A 10108-nucleotide genomic window follows, 5' to 3' on the forward strand; every position below is an offset into this window, starting at 1 on the left:
AGGATCCAAAAGCAGTGCTCCTTTATACCCGTATGTCTTGGGGCGGGACATGCAAATTCTGTCTGCCAATTTCTCATTGGCCTTTTCTCAAGTTCAGAGGTACACGAGGCTCCCAAGGAAGACTCCTTGTGTCACTTAATTCGACACAACATCGAGTGAGTGACAGAAGGGGAATCATGTTTACATGCATATTGTTTATGTGTTGTGGCTAAACTTTTGAAAAAGTGAGTATTTTAACCAAAAAATTGACCACATTCACTTCCATTGTAAATTCCTTTTAAAGAAACGGTGAGGCAAGTCAAAATTTATTTTTGTGCCAATTAACATTATGCCACAAATGCTGTCGATTGAGCTTAACTCGAAATATTAATTTAAGAAAGACAAATGTCTACCTAATGTAACTTAAAATAAAGGACTCTATTTCAGTTTTAAATTTAATTGCATTCAGAAATTGAAAGTATTGCACTTTACGAGAGAAGCGTTAACAGTTTGCCACACGAGATTGCCCATGAAGAGCGTTTCAATTCGTTCACTTTTAAAGTTGCATTTTCATTTGGATGCAGCTTAGAATGTTGTTGCCTGTGCAGACAGATAGCAAGGCAGTTCGCTAGGGTTTGAAACAAAGCCTACATTAAATTCACATTTTTAAATGGTCTGTTTACATTTTAATAAGTACTCCAACCTAGTGTGTAAAATTGCGAATTTATTTAATATTTACATTTAATATTTTAGGGTTCAGGGAGTAGGACTTGATCACTGTCCTGGGCAATTACTGTCTGTGTTACATTTATGTGTAATGTTATAATTAAGAACTGATTGTATTAATGCACATGTTTCTAGGTGTGGAGGAAGTGTAAGATGCGTATCTTCACTGTGGCTCAGATGGACGACAACAGCATTCAAATGAAGAAAGACCTGATAATGTTCCTGTATCACCTGCGGCTTGATGCTGAGGTGGAGGTGGTGGAAATGGTGAGGAACGCACACACTGCCACTGCACACATGAATAGAGACACTCATCCATAAATGCAAACACAAAATAACCTTGTTATTTTTTGCTTCAAGCATGACAGTGACATCTCGGCCTACACCTATGAAAAGACCCTGGTGATGGAGCAGCGATCACAAATCCTCAAGGAGATGCATCTTACCAAGAACGAGCGAGAGAGAGAGGTATTCATACTCCTACTGAGCCAGTCAAGTCACAATATTGACAGACAAAGAACATAGAAAAATGTCTTGTTCTAAAAACTATTCGTTTTCATTAAAGCAATAACCCACAAGAGTTGGCTTGGCACAAAGTTGAGTAAATAAACAATTTCTCCACCAAGTAGTTCATTGGTGCGTGATATTGTAGCTTTATATGGTATTGTTGGTATGCTAATATTGAATTTAGTTGACATGATAACAGGTGTGTGTGTGTTAGCTGGCTCATCCAATCATATTTCAGTGATATTTGTAATACTATGGTTTTGGGATCATGAATGATTAAAGGAAATGGGAGATGCAATTTAATCTTTCACTTCAGCGAGATTTCCATTCTTTGGTTGGGCTGGGACTTGGGCTGTCAATCTAGAATTTTTTTAATGAATTAATAACTATGTAAATTAATTAATCTAATTAATTGCAATTAATCGCATGGCAGAATACCTCATACAAAAAGTGTCTTAAAAAAATGGATTGTTTTATTTCCATATCATTAATCATATGTCTGTTACTTGCCTTATAGCTTGCCATAATTACCAAATAAAAATAAAAATGGTGTTTAATTATAATAATGTATTTTTTTTAAATATTAAACCTACTCAATTTTGTAACACATTAAATTGACAGCCCTAGCAATAACCAATCAAGTGTGTGTTTCTTAACCTTTAATCAGTCTAAAAGTATTGATGTTCTCGTCACAGATTCAGAGCATCACAGATGTGTCTCGTGGGTCAATTCGTCGAAAGAACCCTTCCAATCTGCACACTCAGAGGAGTATTGCTGAGGAGTCAGTGGCGGGGAGTGGCCAAGAGAAACCTGAGGAGGAGGTAACTTCTTTCTCCTTGTCTCTAGTTCTGTTTCTTTCTCTATGCAGTTATCCATTCAATGTGTGACTTTTGTGCTTGTTTTCCATTTGAGCAAATCACGCCCTTCTTGTCTCTGTGCCATTGGCTTGCCGATTAGTTGATAGCACAGACCTGTCAGCCATGAAGATAGCATCTCTTTATCACTTTCTATTTTTGTCTCTATCTCTCTTCTCTCAGTCATTATCTACTAGAAAATCTCCCTGTTCTGTTAACACCCTGGCAGTGTATCTCTCTCTTTCTTTCTCTCTCTCTCTCCTCCCTCTCTCCGTCCTTCTGAAAAATGAGGCCGCAAGAATAGTGTCAATTTTCACTTCTCTATTTTTTTTTTTATCTCTTTTTACCTTTCTCTCAGTATGTCCATATCTCCCATCCTTGGCAGGTTCAACTCATTCAGGAAAAAAATGCCACCCCCACTAGCCCCACATCCCCTACCTCTCCCACCCCAGTAGCCATAACTCCTGGGCAGGAGATGCAGATGACCTGGACGGATGACACAGAGAAGGCCAATATCCCGGCGGTAGCCAACCCAGAAAGCATAAAAGATATGTTCAACATGAAACCGTGAGTCACGCCAATGAAGGTCTTTACTAAATAGAATGGAGCAGCGCTATCTCTAGACTATTTGTATTGAATCAGGTGAACAGGGAAGGTCAAATTTATCAATCAATGAATGAAGCAAAAATTGGATCCAAGTTTTAAAGAAAATGTTCAATCAAACATTGTTCAATTGTATCGAATTAGAGGATAAGATGTTAGTCAGTCCTTTTGCAGAAATAGTCAATAAAAATAAGTAAATTGACAGTAAAAAGGTCAAATAGGCTGCTTAATGCAAGACTCTGTGTTGGTGTTGATGTTTAGTGACGACTTTAAAGACTAACAAAGCTAACAGACATGGATTAAGAGACACAAAACTGCAATTTCTATTTACATTTATGCATTGATACTTTTATCCAAAGCAAATTACAGAGCCCTTATTACAGAGACAATCCCCCCGAAGCAACCTGGAGTTAAGTGCCTTGCTCAAGGACACAATGGTGGTGGCTGTGGGGTTTGAACCAATGACCTTCTGATTTCCAGTTTACCATTTATGTGGTTTAGACCACTACACCACCACTCCAGTGGTCTTATAACATGTGATGTAGTCAGTGTGTTGTGTACTTTTTCTTTCTATTTTTCTCTGTTCACTGTTTTTTTCACCCTTCTTTTCCTTTGTTTATGCCTCAGGGAATGGGAGAACCTGTGAGTACACTTTCAAGCCAATATTAATACTACTTCATTAGATTCCCTTGTATATTTAGGAAAACAGGGCACATTTAATTATTATCACACATGAATGCACAATTCTGGCTCCTTTTTTGACTGTGCTATGCCGTTGCATGTAGTGCTGCGTCTTATCTGATTTTTGTGAGAGCGCTAATTCTAAGCTGGTGGGAGTGTTTGCACTATCTGTGAGTGTATGTGTGCAAACTGTGGGTGTATTGTGTGTTAATGAAGTGGTGCAAAGCGTAATTTTCCTGAGAAATAGGTCATTGCGCTAAGACGTTGAGAACCCTGTCTGTTTTCAGTTTGGGGATTCTACCAGCTGATGATCAGAGCTATCAATCACTTTTAATACTTGGCATGATTTGTGTGTCATTAGATCAATATTATGACAATTATTATTATTATTATTATTATACAGTATGTATCTTTGGTTGCACTTTATAATAAGGTTACATTTGTTAAAATTAGTAAATCTATTAGTTATCATGAACTAACATGGAACAATATATTTACAGTATTTATTAATCCTTGTTAATGTTAGTTATTACAAATAGAATTGTTCATTGTTAGTTTATATTAGTTCATAGTGCATTAACTAATGCTAACATATACAACTTTTGGTTATGTTAGTTATATGTTGAAATTAACATTAACCAAGATTTATAAAAAGTTTTAATTGTTAGTTCATGTTAACTAATGTTATTAAGTAATGTTAAAAATATAACCTTATTTTAAAGTGTTACCATTCATTTTGTATAGCACCTGTCCAAAGCCAAAGGACGCTGTACAGAAATTAAACATAAAACATTCAATAGAGAATCATATAACACATATACTTTACATAACAATAAACAATAGGAGAGCAGCCAAGCATGTTTCAAGTGTCCTGTAACAAGACCATGGGTGAGATGCGGGCGAGCAGGATGAGAGCAAACAGTCCCAGAGAGGGCGATAGAGAACATACAACACATCGCGATTCTGAGAAGTTCAGCAAGCAATACAGTCACAGAGCAGGGGATTCCTCGATCCCTCATTTATATCGAAATTGCTTGACTGAAGTATATAATAGGACGCAGACTGTGCCATTCCCACAGAAGAACCTCAGAATCAAATTGCAATTGACCCAGCCCATTAGTGCTCTGCGAGCGCAATTTCCCTAATCCACTTGCGCCTAGACTTAGTGCATACTTCCACAAAAATATCAAAACTTCATGGCAATGCCCACTGACTTTACATGTATGACTTATTATATAGTGCTCATAAAATAGGCCCCTTCATATCACCCTGCTAAGCAGAAAAATGCAAATAAATTTGGTATGAATTATATAAAGAAATCTCACACTTACAAATAAATCTTTGCAATGACTTTTCCCCCAACTCTTCCACAGGAATCAGTCCAATGTGAGACGCATGCACCATGCACAGAAGCTCAATGAGGTCATCGTGAAGAAGTCACAAGAAGCTAAACTAGTCCTGCTTAACTTGCCTGGACCACCTAAGAACCGCACTGGAGAAGAGAACTGTATCCTTATTTTTTTCTTCCCTTGTCTGTCTACCAATTTTTTACTTGTTTGTCTCTTTTACAATCAAGGTACTTCATGCTTATTTATGTCATGGACTGCTCTCATGTAAATTAAAAAATTTGCCTCTTAACTTCAGACATGCAGACATGGAGTTCCTTGAGGTCTTGACTGAAGGTCTCAACAGGGTCCTCCTCGTGCGTGGAGGTGGACGTGAGGTCATTACCATCTACTCTTGAGAGGCTCAGCTCACCCATCCAAATATTCCTCTCTGCATTGCCGGAACGCCCCAGGAACTCGACCTACACCATGAGCAATAACGCCCCAGCACATATCAGATGACTTTGCACTACATAGTCTAAGACCTCTAAAAAGACACCAGCTTAGTAGATGTCACTTCTTTCACATTCTTTTACACATTTTATCTCTATATCTTTTCAATCTTATTTTATTGGCTTATTTCTCAGCTCATGAACTCAACAAATTATATATTTCACAGTTCATGAAATGATTGAGTTGGTCTTTGTTAATACACTCTGATGACTAATTTTCAAATGTTCTCCAGTGACACTCAACCAAAATTTCAATCCATCTAACCTTATTTAATATAACATTTTCTGAGAACTCAAAGCTCTTAAGGGGTGGCCAGACTAGATTTTAAGCATGCAAAATTACTTAAGGTTTATGTTTTTTCAAGTTTCCGCCATATTGATTTTCAGCCAAGTGGTCCATCTGTGACGTTTAGATCATGTATTGGTCAAACACCTTATTGCAGTTAAAGTTTACCAAGATTACCAAAGCAATTATAACAAAATTTCTTTGTATGTATTTGTATACATACAGAAAAAATGGAAGTAAATTTATCTCAAAATCTAGTATGACCACAGCAGTACACAGTGTCCTTACCAGATGCATTGAGCAACAGCACACTTTGTCGATTGCTTGATTACTATTTTTGCTGCATCGCACCGTGTAGCCCTATCTACAGTGAATTCTCATCGGCTTCCACATAGCTGTATACGAAACATCAAATATGTCCTTATTGGCTGTTTATGTGCTGTGTTGCGCAGCATTTTTGCTTTCGGTGTGGACAGATATATTGCTTGTCCCTGGAAACTTTTGAAAAACCACTGTTTAGGACACTGTGTTAGGCTTTATATAGCTAATGATTTTCTTCCTCTACAGTCACTCCATTGTTCTATTGTTTGTCATAGGGTGAATAGAAAGGTGAACTATTTATTTGTTGAAAAAAGTCTTCCAGTGTACCATGTAATTGTCTAAGGTGTGTTTTTACACCAAGGACAGAAATGACCAGGGTTTATTGTGAGCCAGGTGTAAGCACTCCAGAGGTTTTTACTTCTGGATCAGTGACTATCAGCTTTCACCCTTCATCATTGCATGTCTTCTTGTCTACATCAGCCTTCTACAAGTCATGTACAACATGAGAGTGTGTGACTGTCTGTGTGTGTGTGTGTGTGTGTGTGTGTACTGGTGTAGATTTGGAGGGTTTGTTAATTGCAGAATTGCAGAACAACTTTGTTCCTTTCACAAATATGTTCACTTAATCCATGGTACTGAAAAATAGTAGACATATTAGACATTAATTTTATTGCTCAACCCACACGTGTGTACATACTGTGGAGAATGAGAGTTACAAAAAACTGAATAGTATCTGCTGTATAATGAAAACCCATATACAGTTTAAATATTCAGTACAGATATAACCCTGAATAGTCTTATTTAAACAGTAGAAATATATATCTTAAGGGAATGTAAATAGAAAAGGGGAGAAAGAAAATTACATTTACATTTAAAATATTTATTTACAAAGAAAATGTTTATTCATACAGCAATTTTTTGATTGATTGTAAAAATTGTCTATAAATGGAATTTACATCTCTTGCCAAATCATAAAATATGAATTGTGCCATATGAAGACAGAGGAAAAAGAACATATAAACAAAAACAAATAAATAATTCTTATCTTTACATTTTCATATAAAAAAAAAGGACAGTGCTGGGTTAGATGTTCTAACATTAACACATCATGTATCTGATTTACCAGTTATTTTGTAAAGCAGATCCAGTTTTATCTTAATAACATTTTCTCACAGAAATTATCCTTTTTCACCAGATTTGTTAACAAAAATATATTTTAACTGCATAATATTTGTCTAATGTTTGTCATGAACGTCTGAGATTTACTTTTATTTTTCACATTTGTAAAGACACTAAATTGCTACAGTACATATAAGCATCATCTGTGAAAGACTGATGCAGACTGTTCAAATCACGAGCACGAGATATTTAGTTTATGTGTGGTAGAAATAGAAAATATAAAACAAATTTAACAAAAGAGTTATATACATTTTTTTGTAATATTGCAATGACAAAAAAATAAATATATTAGAAAACTGAATAGGCTAGTAAAATAAATTAATATATTGTTGTGTGTAACTGTGAGACTTTAAAAAGAAAAATACGTTACTAAATGTATGTTTTTAACTTTCAAATTAAATTGTACTGAGTTTGCTGCTACCTGTAACGCTGGGTTCTTGGAGTGTAGAGAGGAGACGTAGGAGTACATACTTTAAATTTAATAACAATTGCTGGAGTGGAACAAACAATAAAGCTTATCATAACATAACACAATGTAACACTTCAAGGACTGACAAAAGAATGTACAAAACAGGAGGGTATTTATACAAACAAGGGCAGATGATGGAATGGAGGACAGGTGAGAAGGATTGGAAACAGATGGAAGTGATGAGGGCAGTGAATTATGGGAGATGTAGTCCAGGGGAAAACTTCAAAATTAGAGTCCACCACCCCCCTTAAATAGCGACTCCTGGCACCCAAAGAAGGTTTAGGAGGGTAGGGTGATGCAGAAGGTGAAGGAGGATCCAAGGAGGACGATCAGGAGACCTGGGGGGTGGCCACAGTGCAGGGACTGGGTCAGGAGGCCTAGGAGGCGGCCACAGGGCAGGGACTGGGTCAGGAGGCAGAGCTGCTGGCAGAGGGGCATGCAGAGCCGCTGTAATAGAAGTCTCTGAGGGCGGAGCCGTGAAAGACTTGAGGGGCGGAGCCATGGAACTTGGTGCCCGGAGGGTAGCCAACGGCTCGAATGGCCAGGGTGGAGCCAAAGGCTTGGAGGACCGAGGCGGAGCTGGGGGATCTGAGGACCGAGGCGGACCTGGGGGATCTGAGGACCGAGGCGGACCTGGGGGATCTGAGGACCGAGGCGGACCTGGGGATCTGAGGACAGAGGTGGAGCCGTAGGGAAGCAGGTCCCCGGTGAAGCCGGAGGCTTGGAGTGACGAAGCGTAGCTGGAGGATCGGAGAGCCGACTGACCAAGGCCAAAGGGACATAGAGCCGAGGTGGGACAGAGGGAACAATAAGCCAAGGCAGAGGAGTTGGAGGGTTTCAGATTCCCCTTGACCATGGTTTTGCAGGGGGCGAAGGTTGAGCCTGTGATGTGGGAGGAGGTGGCTGACCAGGAAGAGGAGGAGGGTGTGTCCTGAGTGGAGCCAGTGGAGGAGGAAGGACCAGGGTACTGGATGGAAATAGTGTGCGCATGATGTTGGGTTTAGCCAGCAGAGGAGTAGTACACTGGGTGGGGCATACGGGTGGGAATGGAATCTAGGAAAAGAAGCTCTGTGAAAGCAGGCTCTGGAACGATCGAGGCTGCGGGCGCTGGCTCGTTGACCTTAGCAGGCGTGGGCGCTGGCTTGTTGACCTTGGTAGGTCTGGGTACTGGCTCGTTGACCCTGGCAGGCGCTGGCTCATTGACCGTGGCTGGTGCTGGCTCATTGACCGTGGCTGGTGCTGGCTCATTGACCGTGGCAGGCGTGGGTGCTGGTTGTGGCCTGGCGTTCCGTCCATAATTCACAGCATACAGGGGATCTACCACCGGAACTTGGTGAGGGTCTTCCTTATGGGTTGGTAGAGGTGAGTGGAAATGTATGGACAGCGTGGCTCGAACATATTCCAAAAAGGGAAGATTCTCCCCTTGCGGAAGGACTGTAGAATGATGGAAGTTCAAGCCCATTCCATAAATGATACAGAGGTGGGTGTCCGAGACAGTAGTGGAAGAGATGAGTTGGTGGTTTGTAGGTCAGTCCTTCTGTAACACTGGGTTCTTGGAGTGGAAGACAGCACACGTATGAGTAGCTACTTTACATTTTTTTATAACAATCACTGGAGTGGAACAAACAATAAAGCTTACCATCATAAGATAACACAATGTAACACCAAGAACTGACAATGGAATGTACAAAACAGGAGGGTATTTATACAAACAAGGGCAGATGATGGAATTGAGGACAGGTGAGGAGGATTGGAAACAGATGGAAGTGATGAGGGAAGTGAATTATGGGAGATGTTGTCCAGGGGAAAGCTTAAAAATAATAGTCCTTAGGAAAAAATGAGGGAGACAGACTGTGACACTACCTTCATTCAAATGTAAATATATCCCTGCCCCCTAAAAAAAAAAAAAAAATGAAAGCTAAAAGTATGAAAAGAAAATTTGTAGACTATTTTCATTATAATGAAAGTGTGTATTCAGACACCCAAATTAGTTGAAAGTGATTTCTCACAAAAATATTTTACAGGGTTTTGAGTACTACAACTCTAGTAGTAAAATGTCTAGATTATCTAGGTAATAAAATGAGAGTTTATCATGATGCCGTTGTCAGTCTGTCTGAATTCGTTTTCGCTTTGCTTACCTCATCTTACCTCAAATGCATTCTTGTCAAAGTTCACATCAAGTGTACTCAAAAAATATTTTAGCCCATTTTTAAGATTTACGCATTTCAATTTCATAAGAAATTGAATTATGTAATGTTAAAAATAATAATAATAATTATCAATAAGTCTTTTTTTATTTAATTTTATTGAAGATGAATCAATTCAATTTGATGGAATTTTATTATGAAATTTAAATGGGTAAATCCTAAAATATATTTTCTTTAAGGTATTAGGGTTAAGATTTTTAAGTTTATAGGATTGTTCTTTAACTAATTCATTGTTTGCAACATTTAAATGATAACTTGGAATATTTCCTTTACCATTATACCAACGCAGAATCAACTCATCGTTTTATCCAAAACAGGAAATTGCAAATTATGTAATAAGTGCTACCTACCTATCACAATTCTTCCAATTTGATTGCTAATATATTGCTTATATCTGAAATGACTATCTTACTGTTTTTGAAGGATCTTTTTTGCATTTGCTGTATGTTAGTATTTACA

General features: G+C 38.4%; 1 protein-coding gene across 1 annotated transcript in view; it reads left to right on the forward strand.

The window, feature by feature from the left end:
* Window positions 1–6621, forward strand: part of slc12a5b (solute carrier family 12 member 5b) — a 55436-nt gene extending 48815 nt beyond the window's left edge. The window contains exons 20-25 of the mRNA XM_052108771.1: window positions 841–972; window positions 1066–1173; window positions 1908–2033; window positions 2452–2633; window positions 4724–4857; window positions 5003–6621. Of these exons, the coding sequence (XP_051964731.1) occupies window positions 841–972; window positions 1066–1173; window positions 1908–2033; window positions 2452–2633; window positions 4724–4857; window positions 5003–5094 (774 nt within the window). The 3' untranslated portion in view covers window positions 5095–6621. The remainder of the gene's footprint in view (window positions 1–840; window positions 973–1065; window positions 1174–1907; window positions 2034–2451; window positions 2634–4723; window positions 4858–5002) is intronic.
* The last annotated feature ends 3487 nt before the right edge of the window (window positions 6622–10108 follow it).

Source organism: Xyrauchen texanus, chromosome 37, assembly GCF_025860055.1.
Source record: "Xyrauchen texanus isolate HMW12.3.18 chromosome 37, RBS_HiC_50CHRs, whole genome shotgun sequence".
Lineage (NCBI taxonomy): Eukaryota > Metazoa > Chordata > Actinopteri > Cypriniformes > Catostomidae > Xyrauchen > Xyrauchen texanus.